Below are 27,955 nucleotides of genomic sequence, written 5' to 3' on the forward strand. Positions count from 1 at the left end.
TGCAACCTAGGAGGGGTTTTTTTTTACATTTTCAGTTCCTTCGGCGTAAAGGGGGGGAAGGAAGGAAGGAAGGAAGGAAGGAAGGAAGGAAGGAAGGAAGGAAGGAAGGAAGGAAGGAAGGAAGGAAGGAAGGAAGGAAGGAAGGAAGGAAGGAAGGAAGGAACTAAAAAGGGAAAGAAAGAAAAGAAAAGAAAAGAAAGAAAGAGAGAAAGAGAGAGAGAGAGAGAAAGAGAGAAAGAGAGAGAGAAAGAGAGAAAGAGAGAGAGAAAGAGAGAGAGAAAGAGAGAGAGAGAGAGAGAAAGAGAGAAAGAAAGAAAAGAAAGAAAGAAAGAAAGAAAGAAAGAAAGAAAGAAAGAAAGAAAGAAAGAAAGAAAGAAAGAAAGAAAGAAAGAAAGAAAGAAAGAAAGAAAGAAAGAAAGAAAGAAAGAAAGAAAGAAAGAAAGAAAGAAAGAAAGAAAGAAAGAAAGAAAGAAAGAAAGAAAGAAAGAAAGAAAGAAAGAAAGAAAGAAAGAAAGAAAGAAAGAAAGAAAGAAAGAAAGAAAGAAAGAAAGAAAGAAAGAAAGAAAGAAAGAAAGAAAGAAAGAAAGAAAGAAAGAAAGAAAGAAAGAAAGAAAGAAAGAAAGAAAGAAAGAAAGAAAGAAAGAAAGAAAGAAAAGAGAAACGCACTGATGTTCCATTTAAGCCGTCAGTATCAGTGAATGAGGACGCACCCAGACCTCCAGCACGGCTCACCCCGAGCGGCTCCTGCCAGGACAGTGATGGTAGGTGCCTTCCCTTCGCCGGGGCGGCAGCGGGACCCGGCGGACAGGGCCCGGGCCCGGGCCCGGGGAGGTGTTGGAGGGGCTACACGAGCCTTCGCCGGGGCCCGGAGGGGGCGGGGGGAACCTCCCTCTCGCAGTCGGGGGCCGAGGCTATCGACCGGGCACCGGGTGCGGTCCGAGCGGGAACGCCAGCGCGGGGTACGGCGGCGGGATGTGACGGGGCTCGGCGTGGAGCAGGGGCTGCGGGGCTTCCCCGGGGCCAGGCGCTGCTCCCCCTCGCCCGGCTTGGCGCTGAGGACAGAGCTGCGGTAGGGATGCGCGGGGGACACGCCGCTGATGGGAGGCGGCTCCTGAGGTGACTGCAGTGCCTCAGAGGACGGCCGTCTCTGCATCTCGCACCTGTGTGAGCTCTGGTCAGAACAAGCTGCCTTGTGGGGAGCAGAAACTTCCCTGGGGCTAGGTTCTACAGGACAAGGGCCGCCTTAGGTTGAAGTCAATAGTGGTTTCAGCCTCCGCCTTCAGGACTGGACCCCTCGTGTGGCTGGTACCGGCACCATCGGGACCGGTACAGCGCTGCTGTAATCGGTCTAGAGCGTGCTGTCCCACTGCTTCCAGGGACTGGAGAGGGGCCGATGTTCAGTGACAGATCTCACCTCTCCGCTGCCTTAGCCCCTCTACGGGAGGTAGACCTGGGGGAGGCAAAAGCACGGAGGGGAGTGGGGAGACCCCTGGTATCGTCGGATGTTTTTAAAAGAAGTGTTGGAGCCAAAGAGGATGTTTCACAGCTCCTAACCAGATAGCCTTTACGAGCTAGAGAGTCTCGCCTTGTTTCAGCACCAGTCTCATAGATGTATCTAATTTCTGGTTACGGCTACTGGGGGCATTGTGTGTCTGAATTGTAACATGACATTGTGTCTGGGCAGCAGGTAGTGTTGTTTAGAAATATTAGGGCTGAGGAGGGAGGGGAGGAGAAGGGATCTTTTAAAATCTGTTTGATTTTAAGAGCCTGTAGATGTAAAAGTGGCAGCTCACTCTGATTTAAAATGTCTTAAGCTTCTGTGTTTTTATCCTTATTTCACACACACATGCACACTCACGCACACACTCACACACACACCTTTTATTTTGTTCTGCCTTTGCCACAGTGTATAAAGCCCTATTGAGACATGTAGGCGTGATGTGTAAACCGGATTAGCAGTATGAAAGAAAGACATACAATGAACCTGAATTGTTTTACTTCCTTTTCATTTCTCACGCCTATATCTCTAATAAATTTGTTGCTCCAGCAGTGGGTCAAAGAGATTGTGTCGTTCAGCTTTTTTTTCTTCAAGGCCCGATGGCAGAGATGGTGGAAGTGAATGCCCTGCTTTCTGGCACATGCAAAACTTGAGCTCTATCTTTACACAGACCCGGTGTTGTCCAGTCTAGCTAAAAAAGGTTCAGTGTAACTTTCCCCTCTCAATGCACATTAATGTCCTGCAAGTGGCAGGGCATTTTGCCAGGAAGAGAATCTGATTTGAAGACTACTTGGGTTTATAGAGGTAAAGCCCCTCGTGGAATATGACAAAGTCTGCTAGGGCTGGGATGTCCTCGTGGTTTTGGACGGAGCGGGCTGTCCCTTCATCCACTGTCTTTCGCAGCTCCCTGTGCGCTCTTCTCCTCTGGGAGTCCGCTGCTGTGCGGGAGGAGCTCAGAAGCTTCGGAGACTCCTCTGGAGGCACATTTCCCCTCAGCCCTCCGCAGAAGAAAATGCCAGCGCTCCTGGGTTGGTGCTGTAGATCCCTCATTTGCTCCTTTGTGGCGTGCAGAGCAGCTTTCCATTAAAGGAGATCAGGGGTAATTAGCCGCATTATTTTGACAAGTTGGCTCGAGCAGTTCCCTTTCTTCCAGGGCTGAGGAGGGGGAGAGGCCGCCCGCCTCCTTGCCCAGGCGCGGGCGCTGAGCGGCGGCGCTGCCCTGCGGAGCGGCTCCTGCTGCGCGCCGCCGCCCCCCGACGGCAGCCCCCGCCGGCCCGGTGGCCAGCACGGCACTCCGAGTGCTGGAAAAGGAGAGGGAGGCTCAGGCTGCCCTGCAGACCCCAGTGACTGTGATCTTATGTCATAGCCAGAATCAGGTGTGCGGGCAGAGCACAGGGCCGGGGCAGACCTGTGCACTTGTGCGATGCAAAGCTGTATGAGAGACAGAAATTTGAGGGAATAGAAAAAATCTGATTATTTTCCCACCAGTCCGTCTTCTCCCAGGACCAGCACTCTTATAAACCGTACAAAAGGAATCCAAAGTGGTTGTGCTTCATTTCTGTCTTAGGGTAATCAGATGCTCCAGCAGTGCAAATGTTTTTGGTGGGTGTCTGCAGGTGAAGAGCAACCTGGAAAAGATGTGTTAAAGTAACATCACTGTAAATATCTGTTACCGACTGTTAATCTCTATTGGATTGATCCCTTACCTGGCTGGAGAAGTGCTCTGCAGTATCAGGGGTTATGAACACAAATGGAATGTATGTAAGAGACAGAGCATTATAAAATGAAGCCACTACAACTACAGTCAATGCTGAAATTCTTGTACACCAGCCTCGGCTGTCTAGGCATTGAAAGCTACAGGCATGAATAGTTGTAGATTACAGCCCCTGTATAAAACGAGACAACTTCCTAGGCCTTCACCACATAGCGTGTCCTAGATAAGAGATCTGGGAGATCCCTTCGAGTTGCTGACGATGGAGGTAGCCCTTGGTGTGGAGGAGCAGTTGCACACTCAGGGCATACATATCACAGTCGGCAGTGCTTACAAATGTAAATAAGGGCAGATTGATTAGGAACAACATTATTGTCAGGAATTTAGCAAGGAGGCATCAGCTATGAGGCAGACTGGGGGCAGCCATTGCTCTGACCACCCAAGTGGAGACTTTTACACTGACATTTCTTCCTTGAGGGAAAAAAAAATCCCAACATACATATACACACCCATCCCAGAAACAAGACCAATTAGATCTCTTCAGTAATTAATCTCTTGTGTATGCTTGAAAAAAAAAATCCTTCCAGACCACAGGGAGAGAGGGGAGATTAAGACAATGCTTGTTAAATTTGAGTCTTCAGATAGAGTTTTGGAACCAGCAGTGAGAATGGGCTTTAGGCTACTATGTGAAGACTAGCAGGCAGGAGGCACTTAGGACAGTGCTGGGGCTTCCAGGTGCTTGAAAAGACACTCCAGGTGCTTGAAAAGACACTTCCCTGGCTTTGGAGGCTACCAGGAGACTGAACCAAAATGCTTCTGCTTCTGAACCAATCCCTTATTTCTCCATTCCCCTGCCCTGTTACCCAATCAGACACGGTGAGGGTGAGCACTTCCAGAAGCAGTGTCACATCACCTCCTAGCTAGATGGATGGTCACTTTCGCAAATGGAAACTTGAATTGGAGGTGGCTGACTGCACCCCAGGAATAGGTTTCAGCCTCAAACAGAAAACAGCCTCCAGCTGCAACTGCTCCAGGTTTCCTTCTCCCATACGTATGCACCTATGTGTGCGTGCATGACAGCTTGCTGCTCCTAGCAGCTTTCCTGGAGAGAGTCCTGTGCGGGGCACAGGGCAGGGCCTTCAAGTTTCCCAGGGTGGGAAAAAACGGAGTTGGGATGAAATCAAAGGAAAAAGGGATCCCCTAGCCGGCGGATCTGGCCCTTGAAAGGTCCTGACAGTTGGTGCCTTTGGGCAGTCTCACGGAGAAATCGGTGCGCTGCGCAGCTCGCTTCCGCCGGCGGCCCCGGCTCCCGGGACGCTGCCAGCCCGCGCTGAGGCGGTCGTCAGCCCGCCGAGGGGAAGAGGACGCTTGCAGTGACCGGGGGCTCAGGGGTTTTGCTCAGGACCACTGCCCCAGGTACACGCACGGCGGGGCTGAAGGGAGAGGTGCACAGTGCTGGCGGGTTTGTCGAGCCGGGCACCGCACCGGACAGGGGCTGCACTGGGTTCTCTTCTCACCTCGGGTCCCCACGCCCCTCTCTTCTTCGCTGCATTTCTCCCACCCGCCCTCCAGCTCCCGAACTCTTTACAGCCGCGCTCCTCCGCGGGCGTGTAGCAGCCGTCCTGCTGGAAGGCAGCCCCCCAGAGCACCTCCCCGGCCCGGGCCAGGGACGGAGGGAAGGGCTGTCGGCTGTCCCCCGCCCCGGTGCCCATGGGCGGCCGCCACGGCTCGTAGCTGCTCCCGCGGGGAGCCGCGCTGCGGGCCGGGGCCCGAGCTCGGGGCTGGAGGGGACGCGCGCAGCTCTAGAGGCAGCAATTAATGGCTGATTCTCAATGGAGAGAGATGCGGAGAAGCGGTGCCAAAAAAGTAAACAACCGTATGTAGTTCGAGAAATGTTTAGCGCGGCCAGGCAGGCTGCGTTTCATGGACTTTTACACTAAAAACATTAGAATTGGCTTTCCTCAGGTTTCAGGTAAAGAATGAGTCCTAAGTTGAAACAGCTAGCTACCGCGCGGCTTTAAATCCCTTAAGTGTTAAATTTTCATTGTGTTTTTCTAACTGGACGGAGTGGTTTTCTTGCAAGGAACTAAGTCTCCTCTTTAGTTAAAAAGAGAAGAGGAGAAAAATCTGGCACTTTCTACCGCAATATCCACCACCCTGTCATTATTCCTGCAAGCCTGGGAATTCAGCTCGGACCTCCCAGTATTTGTTGCAGCTCGAGGCCAAGGTGCCACTAAAAAGGATTTTCTTTTAAGGCCTTTAGAAATCGTTTAATGCTGCTTTTTCTTAGTTTCCATCTCTTTTTCTTAAAAGGGAAAAATGTATTTCTATATGTCCCTGGCGAGAAAGTTCCGCGCGTGTATTTGCAAGCATCCCGGACGGGGGTCGGGGGAGGGGAGTAAGGGGAGGGGGGAGTAACGCTCTTGAAAGGAAAACGAAGAAGAAAGAGGGAGAAGGCATTCCTTAATGGAAGTATTGCATGCAAAGAAGACTGGATCTCTTTAAGGCTCCCCCTGAAGCTGGAGATGCACACACAAGGGTTGCCGGCCTGGGTGGTCTCTCTACTTTGGTGAGCTGTTGCTAAGCAGCTAATAATAGTCATGTTTGCTGAGTAATTTCTGCCCTCCCCGAGCCAATCACCTCGCAGAAACCCAAGCCATCTGACAGCCCCGGGGGCGGGCTTTCAGCCCCTTTTTTTTTCCCTCCCTCTCTCTCCACTCATACTCCCCCCACCTCTCCCCCCCCCCCCCACCCCTCCTCCTCCTCCTCCTCTTTATCCAAATGGAGAGACTCCTTTTTTTCTTCTTCATCTCATCTCTGGAGCCGAGGGGCTGCAGCTCGGTGCTGCCGCGCACACACCGGGGGAGAGCGCCAGGCAGCCGCCCGCCCGCCGCCGCGGCGGGGCCAACCGCGGAACCGCGCCGGCCCCGCGGCCCGCGGGAAGCACCCCGGCCCTGAAGCAGGATGGTGCAGCGCGGCGAGGCAGCCCAGCAGCAGCAGGAGCAGCCGCGGCCCGCCGCGCCGCCGCCCCGCCGCCGCCGCTGAGCGCCGCCGCGGACAGCGGCTTCCCCGAGGCAGCGGAGGCCGGCCGGAGTAGGCGATTTCAACGGGAGCGGAGGATAGTGCGGCGGCGGCCGGGGGATCCCGGGGGTCGCGCCCGCCCGTCCGCCCGCCCTCGCCGGGCGCGGGGAGCGGCCGCCTGCAGCTCGGGGTCCGCGCGCGATGTGGCAATGGGAGGCGCGGGGAGCGACTCGGCCGGAGCGGCCGCGGCGGCAGCCGCCGCCCCGCGCCCCGCGTGAGGCGGCCGCGCCGCAGCAGCCCCAGCAGCAGCCCCGGCGGCGGCCGCCGCAGCAGCGGCGGCAGCAGCCCCCGCAGCAGCAGCCCGCGGCCCGCAACGCCGCCAGCCCCCCGCGGCCCCGCCGCACCCCCGGGGCCCCGGGCCCCGCCGCGGCAGCGCCAGCGGCAGCTCTCCTGTCCCGCCGGCGGCGGCAACATGGCCTCGGCCGGTAACGCGTCGGAGCCGGAGACCAGCAGCAGCGCGGGCGGCGGAGGCCACCCCGGCCGGGCGCCGAGAAACGGCGGCGGGAGGCGGCGAAGGACTGGAGGGAATCGGCGCGCCGCGGTGCCCGACCGGGAGTATCTGCAGCGACCAAGCTACTGCGATGCGGCTTTCGCCTTGGAGCAGATTTCAAAGGTGCATTCAATCTCTCACTCTTTTTTCCAGAGATACACGCTAGTGGTAGTGCTGCTTTTTCCGCGGGGGAGGAGGAGGGAGGTGGTGTGTTTTCTCGCGGGGGTGGAAGGAGGAGATGGAAACGAAACGGCCACCAATAAAATGCTGGGAAAAAGAGAGGGACGTCTGTGACTCTTCAGTGCGGGAGAGAGTGCCCTCCTTCCCTCCTTGCTCGCCTGTGCCTGCCCTGGTGCGTGCCTGTGCTGCGGAGCACTTTTCCTAAACTTCCTGAAATAGCCTCTGCTCGGTCCCGGCCTCCCCATGGCTAATCCCAGGCCCGCCCTCCCGCTCCCCCTCTCTCTCTCCGCTTCCTTTCTGCTTCTCCATCCCCTCGTAGCGCCCTGCGATCTCGGCAACACCCGCTCCCGGCCGGAACAGGGGAGAAGCCGGCCGGCTTCTTGGCAGAAGTGGGGCTTTTGTGAAGTTTTCCGCCGAGCGCCGAGACGGCGGGTGCCCTGGGAGAACGGAGTCCCCCAGCAAAGAAGGCAGCGGTTTTCTCCCTTGCCCAGCGGCCGGAGGGAGAGCGAGGGCCATAAACAAATTGCCACCTTAACCCTGCCGCGCCGGTCCCCGCGGAGGACTGGAGGTGCCGGGCGGGGCGGGGGGACAGCCCCGGCCGCCAATCTCCGCTGGCCAAAAAATGTTCAAAGTAAACAATCTCCAAAAGCTGCCTTGCTGCAGGGATGGTTTCACTTCAGGGAGCGGATTTCTAGGCTTTGTAAGAAGAGGGAAAGGAGGAGGAAAAAAAAATCCATGTGGCTGCCCTCTTCCGTTCACAAATATTGTCGTAACTTACAGATGGCTGCTCTACTTCCTAATTCAGATCACACAGCGTCTCCAAACTCTATGGAAATGAATTACTGCAGATGTTACAGCGCTGCTCACCACGTGGGTCTTGCCTCAGCACCAAGCCCCTGCTAGGAGCTGGGAATGGGGGAAACGGCCACTGCTGCCCACTATCTGTCACACAATCCCCCCCCGCGTCTCCTCCCAGCCATTCTGGGGTTCCAAGGAGAACAGGAAAAGGGACTTTTCTTTCTTGTGGCTGTTGAGGTTTGTCAGAAGTGGTTCCTTCTTCCCTGGAGCCACGGGTCTCGCCAGAGCGAATGCTTTGCAGCCTGAGCTGGTGGCGATGCCTCGGACAAGAGATGAGTATGGTGGCGGCCGGCACAGGCGAGGGCCCAGGGGCCGACGCAGTGTTGTCACCCCCAAACCCGCGTGTTGGTCTGGGGCAAGGATGGCTGACAGCAGGTACATCTTGTCCCTGTGGGCGTGCTCGAGGGTGGCTGCTCGGCAAGGCCGCAGGGCAGGGGGCCCTGCTGGAAAGGATGCCTGTTTGAGCTGTTGCCGGCGCTCCGTCCTTCCTCCGGGACTGCGCCCCGAGAGCCGCGAGCTGTCCCGCTCGGGGCAGGGCTGGGGGCCCCCCCCTACTTCTGCGGCTGCCGCAGCCCGCAACTACTGACCTCTTCTTGCTTTGCAGGGGAAGGCGACGGGACGGAAAGCGCCCCTGTGGCTGCGAGCAAAGTTTCAGAGACTGTTGTTTAAACTGGGCTGTTACATTCAGAAAAACTGCGGGAAGTTTTTGGTTGTCGGCCTCCTGATATTTGGGGCTTTCGCTGTAGGATTAAGGGCAGCTAATCTCGAGACCAACGTGGAGGAGCTGTGGGTGGAAGGTAAGTCCGGGGGGATGCCCCTGATTTCTGTTGCCGTCCCTGCCCGGCCGGGTAGAGCGGCCCGGGCCCGCTCTGCATACCCGTGAGGAGCGGCCGCCGGCGGTGAGGGCGGCCGGCTCTCGGGGCGGGAGGCGGGCCCTGAGCTGGGGCGCGCAGCCCCGGGCGGCGCGTACCACTACTCCGGCCGCGGGGGGCAGCGGCGGCCAGGCCGTGCATTGGGCGGAGGGCCGTCGGGACAGCTCCTCTCCAGCGCCCAGTGCCCTCGCCTGTGCCCCGGCTCGCAGTGCGGACGAGCTGCGGGCGGCGGGTTTCCGCGTCCCCGCCGGCGGCGGGAAGCGGCGGCGCTGCCGGGAGGCGCCCCCTCCGCCATTTTGGGAGTGCGCGCGGCCGCGGCGGGGGAGGGGCGGGCGGCGCGGCGGGGCGGGAGCCTGTGTGTGGTCCTGGACTTGGACAGCTTTCAGCAGAGGGGAGCGCGGGGCGCAGCGCTGGGAAAAAAAAAAAAGGAAAATAGGAGAGGGAGAGAACGAGGGAAAAAAAAAAAACAAAACAAAAACAACAACAAAAACCACAACCACGAAAGAAAGGCAGCCGAGGCGAAACGGAGCCCGGAGTGAGGCAGCCAGCCGGGCGGCGTATCCCGCGCTGAGGGCCACGGCTCCAGGCTGCCGCGGATTTGGAGTTTAGGTGTAGTCCTTAGTGGTGTTTTTTTCTTCGTTTTTTTTTCTTTCTCTCGTTTTCTTTTTTGTTTTGGTGGTTGATTTGTTTTGTTTTGTTTCCCCGCCCTCCCTTTTTCTTTTTTCTGTGGAAGAAAATTCTCTTTATTAAGGATCACGTTCCCCCGTTAGCTGCTGGGTGGACGTGGAAACAGAGTTCCTTGTCTGCAGCAATTACGGCTCTAGGTTTATGTCAAAGTAGCTTGCAGCAGTATTTGGCTTATAAAAGTTAATATGAGAGGCTGCATAAATAATAATTTCTAAATAGCTCTCTGTATGTGCGTGTGTGGAAAAGCTAGGGCTGAGTGCAAACAAAGTCGGTGCCTGTTCTGAAGGTGGTCTGTCCTGCCCGAGGTGAATTAGAGCGTATAGGGTCGGAGTCCACCCTTGCCGATGACAGCTGTATTGGGGTCAGGATTGGATTCGCCAGTCATTTAGTAGGTGCTGGTTTTTTCTGTTGTGGAAAGTAGTGATCTTTTTTTGGTCCGTGATGAGTAGTCCAGGAGCTCAAAATATGATGAGATCTGCTGCCAACAGTTTTGCCTGAGAAACAGAACAAGGCACTGCTGGGTCCCATCTGTAGGCAGAGATGTGCAGTCAGAGTTTGCACTGATCACTAACTACAGTATCTTAAATACTAATAGAAATTATTGTGAATCTTGTTTTCCTTCACTGTTAATTTTTCTTCCAAACACACTGTGAGGTTGTTGTGGAGAGGTTTCTTTTGTCAATTTGTTTCTGCTTTTCTGTGTTAGATAGATTAATATGTGATTGCAGCTCCATCCCACATGCTCTGCTGACATTTATTATCCTGATGTTACTAGTGTTCGCTTGGAATGGTGATCCTATTCAATTAGTGCCACCTGCTTTTTGTAGCCTTGTAATTCCAAGAAACTACTTGCTGATGATGCCTCAGTGCCTGGCCTGTCAGTAAAAATACGATTCTCAAGGGGAAAATAGAATTTGCAAAATAGTTGCTACACTGGTTTCTTCTCATGTCATTATTGTTATGGGGAAGGAGTGAGGGAAAGTCCCTAGTATAGAATCTAGTGGAAATCGATCTCTGAGATTTTTATTGACAAGATGAATTCATAAAGCAGCTAGTTTGACAGAGTTGACCTATGTAATTTCATATCTATTTAGTTTAGTTTTTTCATTGAAAAGAAATTCAAACTCTGCATTTAGAAACCCTTGCATTTCAAAACTAACCAGCAAAAGCTAGCAGATTAAGGTGAAATAAAATAGTATGGATTAAATTTAATTTTGTTTCTAGTTTTCCCATTCTAGCACTACATGACAGTCCACAGAAAAGAACTTGCTATAATGTTCTTTCTTGGCAGAAGCTCTGTAAATGTTCTGCTCATGAACCAGGGTGTTATACAATTCGACCTAACAGATAGCAGTTGCATATTTTTATTGCTAAGCTACAAACAGGAGTGCAAATTGAGAGTTTGAGATGGATAGCATGGAGAGTGCCATTCTTCCTAAGCAGAAGTGCAAAGCAGCACCAAACTTCTTCTTCTGCACTTACGTGGAGCTGGTCCTAACAGCTTTAAAGTACCTTCCATGGAGGTTGGTACAGTAAGGGACTCTTTAGGTCAAGGTTTCTTAGCGAAGAAGCAGTAGCTGAATTGTCCTGTTTATTAAAACAGCTGTCTCACTTTACCTTTCGTTTATTGAATGTTTGGATGAACTAGGCAGTGCTGGCCAAATACAGAATCATAGAATTGTTTAAGTTGGAAAAGATTCATAATATCATCAAATCCAACTGCTAAGCCAGCACCATTATGCTCACCACTGAACCGTGTCTTTAAATGTCACATCTAAACACCTTTTAAATACCTCTAGGCATGGAAATTTAGAGGTGGCCTCTTCCAGTGCTTAACAGTCCTTTCTGTGAAGAAATTTTTTCTTATCCAATCTAAACCTTTCCTGGAGCAACTTGAGACCATTACCTCTCATCCTGTCACTTGTTTCCTACATCCTCCATTCAGGTAGCTGTAGAGAGGGATGAAGTCATGCCAAGGGTGCACTTCTCCAGGCTAAATTACCCGAGCACCCTCAGCTGCTCCTCATAGGACTTGTGCTCCATTGCCCTTCTCTGGACTTGCTCCAGCCCCTCAATGTTTTTCTTGTAGTGAGGGGCCCAGAACTGAACACAGAATTCAAAATGTGGCCTCACCGGTGCTGTGTACAGAGGGACAATCCCTGCCCTGGTCCTGCTGGCCACACTATTGCTGATCCAGGGCAGGATGTCATTGGCCTTCTTGGCCACCTGGGCACAGCTGGCTCATGTTCAGCATCCCCAGGTCCATTTCTTGGGGTATCATTCCAGCCACTCTTCCCCAAGCCTGTAGTCCTGCATGGAGCTGTTGTGACTCAAGGACAGGACCTGACACTTCATGTTGTAGAACGTGGTATGAACCTCATACCACGGCCTTGACCCATCAATCCAGCCTGTCCAGGTCCCTCTGCAGAACTTTCCTGTCCTCCTGCAGATCAACACTCCTACCCAGCTTGGTGATATCTGGGAACTGACTGAGGGAGCATTTGAACTGCTCATCCAAATAATTGATAAACATTTTAAACAGGACTTGTCCCATTGCTGAGCCCTGGGGAGCCCCTCCAGTGTCTGGGCACCAGCTGGAAGTAACTCTCTCTGGGCCCTGCCATCCAGCCAGTTTTTAACCTAGCAAACAGTGTACCTGTCCAAACCATGAGCAGCCAGTATCACTAGAACAATGCTGTAGGAAACAGTGTTAAAGGCATTATTAAAGTTCAGGTAAACACTATCCATAGCCTTTCCCTCATCCACTAAGTTGTAGAAGAAGATAAGATTGGTCAGGCAGCAGCTGCCTTTCTCAACTGCATTCCAGCTAGGCCCGATCCCTGGACTGTCTTGAATGTGCTGTGTAGATTCATAGGTTACTTGAAATATACTTCAAGAAATAGTTTTGATTTGCTACTGAAACTTTTTACAGTTATTATTGCTGAATAAATTGGCAGTATTTACAAAGACAAATTTGATATGGTCTGTTTCTGAATACCATGGAACATAATACAGCACTGAAATTTACTGGAAGTAAATGGTTTCTTTAAAACCATAACAGAATTAATTATCAAACAGTGAAGTGAACTTGGAATGTGGATGGTCTTAAAACTCATTCAAAGTTAAATGATTAGTAGTCTGAGCCTGCAGCAGTTATGGTCGAAATATTTACATGAGTTTAGAAGCTCACCTTGTAGGCAAACGTTCTGAGAGAGAACTTCAAAACATCATTCTTTCAGATTTTCTCTAGTAGTCTTCCTCCTTCAGAATTTATGTTAGCATTCTTGGCCTTCTCTGTGGCTCCTGATACCAAAGTGGCTTTCCTCTCAGCTTATTTCTTGCCACTAAGTGTTGTAGCATAGCTTTTTGTTTTTTGGGGTTTCTTTTTAAATATAGTACTCTTCTGGCTGCTGTTCAGAATAGTTCAGTTATTACTCTGTGTCCCACAGTGGCTCCATCTATGTTGCTGTCTTGTAGACTTGCTCTCAGTCATATTTGCCTGGGACATACACCTGTATCTTTTCAGCACATGAACAGATCTCTCTGTTCATGTGCATACCTTGCTGCTGGTGGTGGGGGGAAGGGGTTGTCTGCCAGGGCAGACTAATTCTGGACTGGCATTTTAATGGCAGTTCTGTTTTTCAGCTCGAGTTGAACTGCTGTATGTGGGTGTCCATGCATTCTGGAGTTGTGGAGACTGTTTAGCATCTTTATGCATTGTACACACAGAGAGGAAAAAAAAGGGCTTTGCATTGATTTCCTTGGTGACTGAATTTTGTTGGACACAGATGTGCTTTTAGAATCCTCCATTCATAGCTAGCGAGTGCTCTGGATGGAAAAGAAATCATGCTCATAACTGGATATGTTTATTTGCGACCACTCTAAATAGGCAGTCTAAGATCCAGTGTCAGCAGCGGTCACACATGTAAATTCACAGCCTCTGCTGCTGAAAGAAGGTAGTTTTGTGGCTCCAGCAAAGGTTCTGTTAAATGAAGCTTGAAATTTGGCTACTGCAATGCCTTAAATGATGTTAATTGGAGCAGCTTATAATGGGGGAGATGGTCTAGTCTTGTGCTTTGTATTTCATTTCATGTCATCATTGTCTTGGGATTTTTTTCTCCTCACTTTTTTTCATTAGCTTTCTTCCTTAAGTGGCCAAAGATCATGCTGTTCTTCCCTTCCTTTTTTGTTTTCTTCACTTTTTGCACTAGCTGAAGCTCAGTCAAGCTATTCCCTCCTTAAGTAGCCCTCTTCACAAAGCTTTGTGAGCTTGAACTGAGCTCTAACATGCAGAGCTCCTTCTTTAAGCCAGTTTGAAGGAAGAGAGTGGATGATACAAGTAGGTAGGACATCTTGCAGAGAATGCCTCAGAAGCTGCATACTTCAGTTCAGGTATGTGGAATAAAGTGAGTGTGTTCAAATTGTAAGTGAATTAGGATTGAGTGTGTACAGCAGAAATACTTTGTAAGTAAAGATTTGGGATATGTGTATTATTTCCTTTCTCTCTTAAGGGACAAAAATCAGGTTGCTCTCTTGTACTTATTGTATTCTTAAAATATGCTAATCTAAAAATATGCTATTCTTAAAATATGCTAATCTACCCCTGCAATTTAAGAATGAGGTGAATGAGGAAAGTGTGCGAATGATGCAGGCACCAGTATTATTTCTGTAGATTCTCAGTTTTCTTTACTCAGCAAGATTAAGTGCAGGTGGAAAGTTGTTCTTAAGTTCTGCCTAAAGGCACCAGTTAACTTTACACTAGTGTTCTTTGGAGAAACAAAAAAGAATAGTAAGGGAACAGATCTGTATTAATTTGTTTTATCAAGGAGACAAATTTATGTAAGTGGGCTGAAGTAACATGCTTGGTTTGAGTACAGTTAGCAGGACTTAACACAGTCAAGTGTAATTCCTTTCTCCCACAAACATATGCATTTGTGGACAGCAGCAGGGAAGATGTTTTAGATGTGCTTGCACCTGTATCACCTGTGGCATGGTATAGAAGAAGTTACAGAAGTTACTCTGCTCTTCAGTCTGTCACAATGGTTGTTGGCTAGCTCTGTGGCAGTCAAGACATTGTCTCTGATCACATCATCAAATTCATTAGTTTCCTTTGAATCAGGTGACTTAAGAGCTTACTTATCCTCGAATGCTGTCTTACACTATGTTGCGCATATTGAAAGTTCATTGGAAGGTGTTCATCTGGAAAATTTCCAAGCCACTATTTTGTCTGACTTCAGTACGATTATTTATTACATCTTTTTTTTTTTCACATGATAGCTGAAGGATGGTCATCTGAGCAACATGTTTATTTAAGTGTTTACTGATGAAGCACAAAAGTATTTCCATCCATGCCACTGTTTTGAAAAGAAACATAAAACTCTAATATTTACATGATATTTGTGGATAAAAACATCAGGGTGTTATGTTCCTTTGAATTTGAACTCCCTCTGCAAGTTGTTAGGAAAAGATGTTTAAAGGTTTTACTTATACAAATATTTAATTGATTGTCATCTTTCAAGAGCCTGCTATTAAATTCAAAATCACTGGAGACCTCTGTTAAGTTCCATCTTGACAGGCATCCACATCATTGCTTGGAGTTGGTGCTCCTTGATGAAAAGCTTGTACATGAAAAAATTCCTGCAGCTTCCGTACATAAAATTCCTCTTTTATCTGTAAGAGTCTTAATAAAGGTATTGCCTGTGACCATTCTTTGGTCAGTAAAAAGGTAGAGGGTGAAATCGTGAATGCACTGAAGGTGGTGACAGAAGTTGGGATCACTTTAGCGTGACCAGGCCTTAGCCATGTACAAAGCCAGAGCAGACTAAGTGGTGCCCATGTTTTAGCCTCTTCAGGGAAAGGAAAGAGAAGCTCCTCCTGTAGAATTGGCACCCCTCTAAGCTGTAAGTGCATTGTTGCATGGTTCCTTCTGCCTTTCAGACTTCAGAGGCATTTAATTTACTCAAGGCGGGAGAAAATTAATCTTCATTGTTATTTCCAAACTTAACAGTGTTGCCAATGCCCTGCTAGAATGTGCCCTACAGATCATTGTTCGGGAAGATCTGTTTTTTTCTGTTGGAATGTGTATTTAAAGAGGGCGGCGCCTGGGCTGTGCCATTGTCCTCCTCTTCTGAGCTTGTGCTCTGGGGATTTTGCTGCTTATGAACCGGGTTTGAAGGCATTTCTGTAGCTCTGGAGAGCTTGCAGATTTCGGTACAGAAGTCCTGGAGTGAAATAGAATAGTTGAAAGCAACATTGCTTTATTGTTGTTCCCCATGCTGCTGTTTCTGAGCAGGAATGGGGAAGTGTAGGTAAGCAAGACCTAAATCAGCTGTAGGGCTGGCTGCTACTGAAGTTGTGGATGTAGTGGTGAGTGTTTTGGGCCCTACTTACTACCAGCTCTTGCCACCTGATAAGTGGCCTAGGTTTATGTTTATTTGCTTGTATTTGTAGAGAACTGGCCTTCCTTCCTCATTATTCATCAGCAGCCAGTGGGTTCAGAAAAGAATGAACTCTAGAAGCCATGGGTGCTCAAGCTTGCTTTCAGTATAGAATGCATTAAGGTAAACCTGAGCTGCTCACCCTGAATCTGTCTATTTTTATGATTTTTTTTCTTTTTTTTCATGGCAAGAGGTGGTCCAAACCCTGTCATTACATAATATTTTTAATATTTCCCCAGAAAGTCATAATATGATGTAGTGTATGCATGCAACTGTTCTTGACCACTCAACAAATTTAAAGGCTGTTACATCCAAGTGAATGTTGCACTTACACATGACTGTTAGGAGGCTCCAAAATATGACAGCTTCCAGATGTATGAACCAACTGATCCCTTTATTTAGATTATGTAGCACAGCTGATGCCTAGATTAGTGCTGGCTGGACAAAGCTATGGGAGATTTGTCTGGTTTCCATAATGCCATGTTTATATTTCAGTTGGATTTTTCCTTAAAAACTGACCTCTCTATGACCTATTGGGGCTGTGTCCACTAGGATGCTGGTTTTGATGTGTTTGCAACTACTTTTCTTTTGGTGTCTAATGGAACATGTTCTCATTTTCACACTCTTGGATTATTACGCACAATCTTTTTAACTTAACTGTGAATTACCTGCTTTAACCTATAACCACTCTGGTAAAACCATGCTTGTAAAGTTCTTTGCCCCACAGCTAGCTTTTTTTCTGATTGGTTAAAATAGCATTTTGGTTATAGGTCTTGTCGGGCTGTTACTTGTCAGGTGTATACAGAAAAAAGTCCAATTGTTTGCACAGTGCTTTTTCTGTCTACAGATTATGTAGATGGTGGTGTGTGTGTATGTGGCTCTAGCTGCTCTATTTCAGAGTTCAGCCGGATCTGAAGTGCAGAATTTTATCAAGAAGTTCACTCTTCTTTGTATGTACTATACAGTTATATCCATTTTCTCAGCCATCCTTATTTTCTTCAGTATTTGTCTTATTTTTCTTCAGTATTTCAGGCTTTGGTTCTTTTAATTTCTCTGATCTCTGCTGCCTTGTAATATGCAGGAAGTCTTGCCCCAGTTATGTTTGTGAGTTACTCTTCCAGGGAAAACCTGAAGAAATCAGTAGAACTTCTTAAGGTCTGCATGACAGTTCTAGTATAAGAATGTAGACACCTATCAGAGTTCAGAAAAGTAAATATGCACAGCATTCATTAATACTTAAGAAACCATAAAATTTTCTGCCTTGCTCTGTTGATGCTTTGCTGGAGTGGCAGATTCCCAAGACAGTGCCTCACGACAGAAAACTCTATGCTTTAGAGTGTAACATCTGTGCTGAGAATGTGTGCCATGTTATAATGGCCCCTTCATTTCTGTGTCCATGGATTAAGGAGAATGGGAAAATATTATACTCCAGTTTTGCATAATCTGTGCTATCTTGTTATCCACTCAGATTGTGCCAAATATGACTGATGAATACCATACACAATAAATTATGTTCACCCTTGCTCTTAATTGAGTTACTTTTGACTTGAAGTAGTTTTTCATTGTACAGTACAGTATAATAGATAGAATGGAGTTGAAAGGAGTAGTTATTAATTCAGAATTTAAAAATAAAACATTTTTCTTTATTCCTTTTTTATTGTGTAAACTTTGTTTAATATCTGTAAATACAATTTACTCATTCTTCGTTTTGCTCTGTTATTTTCATTTACTATCACCTCAGTTACTATAAACAGACTGATTTTGGCAGCAGTAGTAGTTTCATGAGGTAAAAAGTTCTTTATGGAAACTGCTGACCATATACATGTTTGGATGTATGGAGAATTTTAATTTTGGTTTTTAGAATGAATGTCTTGGCTTTAACTTCTGCTTGTTTTTGGGAAACTTAGTTATTTCAGTGCCTGAGCAAAATATACAAGAGGTAAGGGAATGAAGAAAACCATAACCTGATTCTTTCTGCAAAGGTGCTGCTTCTTTAGAGAATTGTACTGAACTTAATTCCACCTTTGAATATACAAGTAATCATTGTGTATTTGAAACATCTGTATTTTGCTCATGTGTAAGCACATGTGTAGTGTTGTACACCCAGATTACCTGAAGCTCAGTCATTAGACTGTAAATCAGTCTTCTTTTATTAACAGTGAGATAAATTATAAGAAACAGTCTTCTCTTGTTTACCAGTATGATGCATTTCTGCCTTTCAGTCAGTAATCAAAAGTTAAGTGCAGCAAACTAGAAATGAGCACTGTTGAGTCAAGTTGTATGATTTTTTTTTCCCCTGTTAAATCATTGCTTAAGGGCTTCTGGCCCCTAGCTCAGGAATCCTGCCCAAAAATGCCAGATGTATTACACAGTCAAGTATTGCAATGTAAATAGTGTTCTGTGCCATGAGAGCAGGGTGGTCCATCTCCTAGTCAAAAAAAAAAAAAAAAAAAAGGGCAGAAAAGGGAAAATCCGCATGCTCTGAAATAAACAGTAGTTGTAGTGTTATTTCTGGTTTTGGCTGCACAACCAGTGTTTTGGAGCTGAAAGAACTCAGATAAATTAGTGCTTTGGACTAGCAGAGAACTGAAACTGAGATGCTAGAAAGCAAGATGTGTCTTGGCTGAGGGTCTATAGTGTAGTCAAGCAGGCAATGTAATAAGTAAAATATTAAAGTAAAGGCCATTGCTGACAGGCAAAACTTATTACTTTACCTTATTGTGAGCAGCAATCTCTTGCATGTGGAAGCAGAGTGGACAAAAGATGGGAAGTTGGGAAGGCACAGACATAGGGATCTTCTTGACCTCATGCTGTGACTGGGTATGTTACTGGACCTTTTGAGCACAACATTGCTGAGCTGTTCTTGTTTTTAGTTAAATCCCTTGGCTGTATATTAACAATGACTTACCTTCCAGTGTACTTACCTTATTCAGATGTGGTAGTGGATATAGGTTTATTTGCACATTTTTCTATTTTGTGTATGGACATGCCATTTCATAACATTTAAAACTAGTTGAAAAAAGATTTCACAAATCTAACCTGAAAGGAAATTGCCAAGGATGATGTCATAATCAGATTTACGTTTTGGTTATCTGAGAAATCTGTGAACTACCATAGCTTCCTTGGGTGTGTGCAGAGGAGAGGGGGGTTATAGGAACTTACTTGGGTGATAAACCATATTTAAATAGCTTCAGGAATGTAATCCCAATGCAGATCTTGGTGTAGTCTCCTCAGTGTCATACTCAGTAGAATGATGAGATTTAGGACCTCAATTAAACATCTCCCTTCCTGCTGACACTAAGCATTAAAAAAACCCCTTATTCATTACAACTTTAAATTTTTTGTTGGTTTTTTTTTTTTTTTTTTAAGTTACCTTCTCTGTAATGGTAAAAGAAGTACTTAAAGAAGATACTTTATTGTACCAGTTCTTCTGGTGAGTATCTCCTGGGCATTTTTCTTATTTGCCTCTCAACATGGGCCTCATTCTGATTTCATTTACAACAGTCTTCACTAACTTTTCAAAGGGTTCCCATAGTCAGAAGAGAAGCGAAGCCCTAGCTGCTTAGAAGCTGATGCTGTTTAAGCAGTAGATAAAAGAAAATGTAATATTCTAGTGGGAATTATTAAGATCAAGAAACAAAACCCGAAACGTGTTTAGTATGACTTCCAACTGTAGATAAAAGGTAGCAACTTGAGAGAATTGTGAGCAGGTGTAAATATCTATTAAACTGTTCTTTCTAGAGATTTGGGGAAATAGGATGACCTTTTTTCTTCTTTTTTCTGTCTTTTTTTTTTTTTTAAATAGGCTACAGTTTCACATGGCTTGCAAAAGAAATCTTTCTCCCTTTTTGTTTCCCACACCAATTGATTTATCATTTTGCTTGCAAGCAGACTTAGAATGTTAGGGCAGGAACACACTCACTTTTTTCTCGTAACTTTTTTGTTGCGGACCGAAACCAGTTGACTTGAATAAATTTTTCTGTGCTCTGAATGAAGCCAGCAACGTGGAAAAATCTTGCCATTCAGAGCCGTCTGAATGTACATTTCAGCCACACAGTAAGCTGTATTGGTAGGCAGTGGACTGCTAAATACAACCATTTTTCGCAGCAGAGAGTTAGACAGGTGATTAGCATAATTAGCACAGAGTAGGCTATACATATGGTAATGTTAAGTGTGTAAATGCCAGCTGCGGTGTAAAATTTATGTCAGGGGTCGACAGGGCTGTGCGAAAGTATTGTGTTACAGCTGCAGGTCAAAGCCTCCATTGCTTTAGCCCCTTTTCTCTTGTCGGTGAATGCGCTAAACAGAAGAGAAAGACAGAAATATAACAGATAAGGCTTTGATTGAACAGCCTGGTTCTGTGCAAGAGGGACTTCTCTTAAACCACGTGCCCCCCCCGCCCCAAACTCCCCCAAAACTACACATGCAAAACAAAAGTCCTGCTCTTTCATTATAGATTTTATTTTGCATCATGCTAGCTATAAAAGTGTTGCAGTCTTTGAGTGATGCCATTACGATGGGATGAGGGGAATCTTGCTGGGGGGGAGATGGGGGAAGTACAAGGTGGGTAATTATGCTTTAAAGAGCAAAAACAAACAAAAAAGCCCTTTAATTCACCTTGTCCTTTCTTCAATCCAACACTCTTTTTTTTTTTATTTTTTATGTCTCTGTTACTTACTGCACTTAGGGGGGTAGGAATTAAATAGTCTTGAAGGTGACAGCATTAAATGTAATAAAATCTCAACAGTGCAACAATCTTGGAGCTGCATGACTGGTTTTAAACTAAGTGCCAGAAGTTCTTCTGTGGTTTTTGTGTGTGGGTTGCTACACTTATTCCCCAGGTTCCTCTCACCTCCTAAACCACTGAATTCTTTATAAATTAAAAATTACTAGTACAGATTTCTTGTTTTAAAGGAACGCAGAGTTGAATAGTACCCATCTTTTTAGGCCTTCGAGGGGGAAATCGGTAAATCTTTTTGTTGCTGTAAACTGTTCATTCATATATTTCATTTGCAATTTCCTCCTTCCCCCCCCCGCCCCAACCCAACCCCCCCCCCCCTTTTGTATTTTTTGTAGCTGGCTATAAGGAGTGGTGGTGTTGACAGAATATAGTTCACACCACACTGACCTTGTGATGAAACTTCCTCACAGCCGCAGGGGGTCCTTATGAATCGGCCCCTAATCCAGCTAATCCCGCTCGCAACAAAATCGTGAAAGTGGCTCCCAGCGTTGTGTTTCCCTGCGCAGATGCCGCGGGAAGGAGCGGCGTTGGGAACGCACCAGCGCGGCGGGGCCAGAGGGTGCCCTCGGGGCAGGGCTGTGGCTGCCGGCGGGGCCGGCTGCTGGCAGGGCTCCAAGTGGGACCCCGCCGTGTGGCCCCGCGGGACTGCCGGCTCCGCTCGGCCTCCTCCCGCCCCGGGACCTTAGAGCCGCCGCTCAAGGTCCAGAGGGAGCGCGGACCCCCGCGCCGGGCTCCGTCTGAAAAGCCACCAGCACGGTCACAGTGGCCCAAAGCAGAAAATAAAAGCCGTGCTGAGGGGTGTGCTTGGCCATTTGTTGTCCCGACCTTTCCTGCTTCTGCATAAACCTGGCCATATGGTCGCACACTCGGAGCGTCTGACGGGAATCTCGGAGTGCATCCCGCACAAAGTGGGCCGCGCTCGGTCCTGCTCGGTGTCAATGGCGAGCGAGCGATGAAAAATGGGCCTCCTGACAGATGCAGCACGGCCTCGGGAGCTGGTGGCCAGTAAGAAATATCGAGGTGGGGGAAGCTGTGACAGGCAGCAGGTTCGGTGCTGGGGGGAGCACTGACCTGACCTGATTGTGTCCAACAGTGAGAGCAGTTCTGCTTCAGTGCAAAGCCATTCAGAAGGAAGCTGCTTAGGCAACAACAGATGGTACAGCAAGCAGCTGGTAGGGAAATCTTGAAAGGAGCTGTACCCTGTGTCGTAAAGTGTTCATTCCTTTCATTTTTCTATGTTAATTTTGCCATCTCCTAAAAGTGCTATTTAGGAAGTGATATCCTCTAGAAAGTTCTGGATGCTGTTTGCATCTGTTTGCATTGCTGCTTGCTGTTCCTTTAAAAAAGATTGCATTCAAATTTTGTGCTACTCCATGTACAGATGAAATTTGTGCTATCCCAGGAGTACAGATGAAAAGACCTAAAAATGCTGTTTTTAACCACACAGGAAAACAATTACATATTTGAGGAAAGGGCACTGAGAGGTTAAATGAAAAGTTTGGCCTAGAGGAAAGCTGACTGCTGTGGAACAACACAGCAAATTGTTTGTAACACATTACCCAGCAGAAGCTCTTCAATCTAAAGTAACTTAAAGAAATTATATTCAGCTGTTTTGAAATCCTTAGCTTTAGACCTTGAAGCCCTTTACATACCCTTCTCAGCAGAACTCCTCTAAACTTTGCCACTTTTGTGTACAACTGAGAATTTTTGCTTGTTATGAAGCATGCTTGGCTGTTATCTTAAATTACTGAAGAGTAAGAATTCAGCTTGCTCCTCTTGGGTTATATACCGTCATGTGACTGTAAACTGTTGGGAGAATTGCAATAATCTGTATTAGCTGCTGAAGGCAGTCTCCTTGATATCTAGGAAAAAGCATAGTCTGAGACACTTCTGCTACTATTCCTTTGCTACTTGAGCCATAAAATTCAGTTGTTGGGCTTCTCCACTGAAAGCTATGGTTTAGTTGTGATGTGAAGGGACCATGTCTTTGGAAGGAAGTATAGTTTGCTCTCCATGCCCATTCATTCCTCGGTTTCTTTGCTGGATTGGTCAACAAGGATGCCTGTTGTGACAGTACTGTTTTATAATGTGGACACCTGCCCCATAGGAAATGGACTGAGACCACCAACTCATTTCACATAAGTTAGCAAACAGCTGTCAGATGGTAAACAACTTGTGGTCACTATTGTTCCTGGCTGGATTAGGAACCGTGACCCAGAGGTGAACAGCTCATATCCTGTTACGAAGGACATGTGTCGCAGCTCAGTAAGCAGCCACTGCATTTTATGTTTAATTGAAAAGTTTGAATTGTGATGTACCAGTATTGTATATTATTGTATGTTTCATTGCATATTGGTTTTGCTTTTTTTTTTCTTAAGTTTGTACTGTTTAATTTGTTTATTTTGGTGTCCTGTTTTTTTTCCCTACACTTTTCCACTCTCTCAACCTAGATGGACACCAAGCAAGAAATGAAAATATCTCTTTTTCTTTAGCAATCTATCTGTTTTACTCAATTAAAATTATTATTTTTCTGCCTATAGGCAATACAGATGTGTACATGTAAAATTGGATTTTAGCCGATTTTTAGAAAGAAAAGTTTTCAGTTCCTAAAATTGCAGGGAAGGTTTCTCACTACAAGCAGCGGCAGCTGTTGTTGGACTGTATTCCGGAGTATGCAGACAGCTTTGTATCCTTGTCACAGCTCTAAACTTTATCATACTGTGACAGAATGAAAAGGCAACTTTGATGTGTGTTTTTATTTTTGCTATTCATAATCGTGTCAGCATTAACGAAATTTGTAACAGCAACACTGGAGCCATCCCCAGCATGTGTAAGGAGTAACTTAACTCATATCATATGATGGCTTGAGAGATAAAAAGCAGCCTTTTGAAGCGCTTTGTTGTTGGGTGTTTCTTTGTTAGCTTTTTTTTTTACATTTGTAGGTTTTTATCTCTGCCTCTTCCTGCCCCCCCTCTGCCCCCCACTTTTTTAAAGTAAAAATGAAGAGCCTGGTGTTATTTTATTCACAGTGTGATAGAAATGGTTGATATGGTCATACTGCTTTTACATTATCCTAAAGTCTTTGGCACTAAAGAGATATTGACACTGATTATATCTTCTCATTGGGATGTGATGATGTTATAGATGGTGTCCTTTTGTTGGACAGCATAACTGGGGAGAGGGAGAAGAGTAGAGTGTCTACCTGTTTGTTGGGAAGGGAGATGGTAGGGTGCAGGCTGTTGTAACCTGGGTAGGCACAACAGCTGCTCCGTGTGCGCTATATGTGTATTCAGTGAAGTCTGTGCAAGAAAACCTAGACAGACACAGCATGCAATTTCTGACTGCCTGTAGTGCAGTGCTTGCAGAGATCTTGTCTAGTTACATGATTAATGTGATTTTTTTTATTAGCTGCTGCACAGCCCACTGAATGACCATGTAATCTCTTTAAGACACTGATTGTTAACCACTGTGTTCTAGCTCTTGTAAACTCACCATTTCTCAACAGAGTTTTTTGGTAGCTCAGTTTCATTCACTTTCTGTGAAGTCTTTATTTTTGCATTATGTTTTTATAATGTAATCCTGATGAATTTATGACAGCCATCCTTAGCATCATTAGATACATCGTTAGATGTATCAGTATCTCACAGTAGTTAATACATTCAGAGATCAGCCATGTAAAGCAATAGCAATTGTGTCTCTACAAGCTGAAGACGTTTTAAAAGTTTAAGAAGTGGACATTCCAATCCAATCCCATTTCTGCTACCAGCTAAACTTGGACTTCCAGAAGGTGTTTTGCACTTTCTCCCAGTAAATGATTTTGCCTGTCAGGCCTAAAGAATGATAATTCTGAGGAAGGTGCTTGCTGTCTTCCCTGCTCTTCTGTCGGGATGCTGACTAAAACTGTCTGTGTGCAGAAAAACTATATTCTGCTGCTGACAAAGAGCAGCACCAGACAAGCTCAAACATATGAGAGAACATGAAGACAGAACTCCCTAGAGAGCAACAGGAAGCTTTAAATCAAAAGGCCATTATTTTTCTGTGCCCAGTAAGAGACAGGATAGTCTTCATATCTGCTGTAGAACTTCAACTCTTTGTATCAGTTTCTTTATAGAAGGTTTCAACCCTTTGTGAATAGCATTTGGCTGCTGTGGTTTTTTTTCTCATGAGGTCTGTGTTCTTTATCAGTAAAAACAGAGATTGTCACTGGTGCCATCAGGTACTGCTTGCTGCTCTGTGGCATGTGTGACTGCTTGTGATTGTGGTACTCAGGATGGGGAAGCAGAACTGTGTCGCACTGGCCTCATCTGTGTACCATTGCGATGGACTGAAACTAGCTTCATTGCTTGGTGTTTGAGTAACACCTGTACACACGTATTACAGAGATGCACATGGGAACAGCATTCCATGAGGAAGTGGAGTAGAAGAAAGCCCATAATGGCAGTCAAAGCCGAGGGAGATGGGCTGTGCAGGGTATCAGGAAGAGAGGTATGAAGTCTCTTTCTGGTTCCCATCCTGGCAGAGAGAGGGTGCTGAAGGGTGAGAAGGCAGGGTGGAGGCAGGATGTCTGTTCTCCATGTAAGTCTAGCATCTTTCTCTGTACATTGCTGCTTTTTGGGTTGGTTGGTGAAGGCACATTAGAATATTATTCAATCTTTGTATGTGATCACTGGGTTGTAAGGGAGTTTTATTTCCTATACCTCCTGCTGTAGTGATTATAGGTATTGCAAAGGTTCCCTGCCTTTGCTATTGCCATAAAATAAGCACTGCAAGGGATACTTTTCCATATGCCTGATTTATCAAAAATGTTAGCATCTTTCAAAGACATAAAACAAAAACATTGTTTGTGTGAGATGTCCATGACTATTAGAGGCATGATTCTGTTGCTTTGAGTTTTCACTGGCACAAGGTTGCTGAATTGCTCTAATGCTACACATTTATAGTCCTGAAAAAAATTAAAAAGGTGGTGTTGCTCAAACAAAGCAGAACTGTGTCTGCTCCTCAGGTGCTCAGATGGAAACACCTTGAGGCCCATAGTCTTCAGAAGGGAGGTTCTCCAGAAAATTGTTTGTGTATGTAAAATTTGTCTGAGAATTTAGGCTCCAAAACCAGTATGTATTTGTGGGAAACTTGGCTTTGGTTTCTCAAAGTCTGTCCTCCACATTGGTAGGCAAACATTTTTATCCCAAATGTTTGTCTCTCAGGAATGTTCTTTTTTAGAGAGAGCTTGCTGTCTACTAAGCTACTGGTTGCATCTGGTAGTGCACAAGGTAACTATTGAGTGGTTAATAGAGGTAGTGTTCATGTCCAAGAAAAATAAAGAAATCTCGGACTATGTGATGCAATTCCAGTAACCTGAAATGAAATATTGTAAGACACTCTGAAAAATAAGTATTTAATGCCTTCAGAGCCGCTGAACAGTAAATTAATAAGCAGTGACTTCTGGTCATCCCTGATGGCTTGATCTAGCATTGATCTGTAAGTGTGACAGTGGTCAAATTTACTCCTCAGGCTAGCTGGTATGGAAGGGACTGCAGTAATGGATTCCAGACTTCTTTGTTAACATGCTAATATAATGAATGCCATGTAAATTTTCACTTTGGTTGTGAGAAAGGTGTAGATAAGACAGACATTCTCAGTGGAATGAGCACATGAGCTGAATGACACAGGAACTTCAAAATGGGTACTAAGCCAGTGGAAGGAAATGTGTCAAAAATTGTGCCAATGAAAACAATCACAGTCTTATTCTTACATCATTGAAGGGTGTATCAGTGTTATGCACCAGTCTTAGTGCAAATTACCTTGACCAGCTTCTGTTCCAGTTGGTGGGGAGGCTCAGGAGGAGCAGCAGTTTGTTTCATGGTGTAGGATGCTGACTTGCTCAAGGCAGATCTGGAGTGTTCTGGCAAAGAGCTAAGAGGGAAGCCTGTGGATATCAGAGAGGGTGGGAAGGAGGAAGGCACTTTCCTTGTCTCTGGAAAAAAACCAGCTTTTTAATTATAACTAACCCTCAGCAGCAGAGATGCTGTCAGTTACACTGTTTCATGTTGAGCAATGGCCTTCAAATACATCCTTGAGAATTAGAAACAGATATGTTAAATGTGAAAGAATGCCACAACACTGGTGTTAGTGCTTTGCTGTTTTGTTTTTTTTTTCTCGGAAAAAAATTGTAGCTAAATCACACAGACGGCATGGTATCTCATTTTTTATTGGCAGAAACCCATGACACTGCTGGAAGGGTGGTGTACAAGCCACTGCACTGTCTTATCACCAGTCATGAGACTCTGCCTTGACCTGTTACTTAAATCATCTTTTGATTGTGGGAGTTCTTGCTACTGACTCAGCCATCTGTGTACTTAATCATAAGGAATCATGTAATGAAAGTCTAGAATACCATCAAGTGGCTTTTGGTATATCAAAAAGGACAGTGATATGTGGATTTTTTCCTGATTTTTTGATCAGAGTATTAATGTGAGATGGTTTTGACTGTCTTTGATATAAAATAGAATTGGAAGTATGTATGCCATACATAAAATTTCTGTTAGTAGCATTTTGAGTGTAAAATGTTGCTATTACCAAGGTGAAGAAAACAGAGTCCATAAAGGAAAACCATAAAACACCAGCATTTTGTTCATTGATCATGTTTTCCCTTATATTGTTTGTGCTATGGTGTGCAAACACTATCATGACTATAATGCTTTTTTTTTTTTTAAGTGTAAGAAATGAATTCCTGCAGAATGTGTGTATGAATGCAGGTAATATATATATATCCAGCACAGTGGCTTTAGTACATTTCCATGACATTTTTAGTCATTTCTCCCTTAAGCTTTTGCACTACTTGTGGGTAATTGGAGGAAAAAAAAAGAGCAACAAGAGGCTTGATTTTAATGCCTGTTCAGCTAATTGTGCTGATTGTGTGGGTTGAAGATATGCGAGTATGGCAGGCTCCAGTGATCTTTGCAAACTTTTAATTAAAATAAATTGAAGCACAGCTGGTAAAAACTTCAATTTTTTTGGTTTTTCTTTCCCTTTTGCTCTCTTTTACTCCTAATATGTTGAAAGACCACTGATGTGTTCACTTGCTTCTGGTCTGTCCATATGGTTTAACATAACCTGGTTTTGCAGCTGAAAATTCTGTCAATGTACACTTGACTTTTTTTACCTGATTGCTACATTGTATAAAATATTTGCAATATTTGGAGCTACTTTTACTATGTTTGGCTGAAGAAATGTAGATAATGGACCCATCAAAGGAATAGTTAAATGATGTAATGCCTTAAGAAGAATGCGAAGCAGATCTGCTGATGGGTTCTGGAATCTGTGCCCAGCTTCTTGGGTGGTTTTGCTACTCCTGGTTGAAAGGTTAGAAAGGGAAAAAACAGCTTCTGTTCTGATGACTGACT

General features: G+C 46.0%; 1 protein-coding gene across 3 annotated transcripts in view; it reads left to right on the plus strand.

Annotated features, from left to right (window-relative positions):
* Positions 1–537: 537 nt before the first annotated feature.
* Positions 538–27,955, plus strand: part of PTCH1 (patched 1) — a 73,347-nt gene continuing 45,929 nt past the window's right edge. For 2 of the 3 annotated variants that reach the window (XR_010785292.1, XM_066569148.1), the window contains exons 1-2: positions 538–761; positions 8,423–8,615. Coding sequence is in view for 2 of the 3 variants with exons in the window: in XM_066569148.1 (XP_066425245.1) it covers positions 699–761; positions 8,423–8,615 (256 nt within the window). In the remaining variant the exon portion in view is untranslated. Of the gene's footprint in view, positions 762–6,621; positions 6,904–8,422; positions 8,616–27,955 lie in introns of those variants that run through there. The other variant, XM_066569149.1, reaches the window with a different exon arrangement.

The sequence above is a fragment of the Molothrus aeneus genome, chromosome Z, assembly GCF_037042795.1.
Source record: "Molothrus aeneus isolate 106 chromosome Z, BPBGC_Maene_1.0, whole genome shotgun sequence".
Lineage (NCBI taxonomy): Eukaryota > Metazoa > Chordata > Aves > Passeriformes > Icteridae > Molothrus > Molothrus aeneus.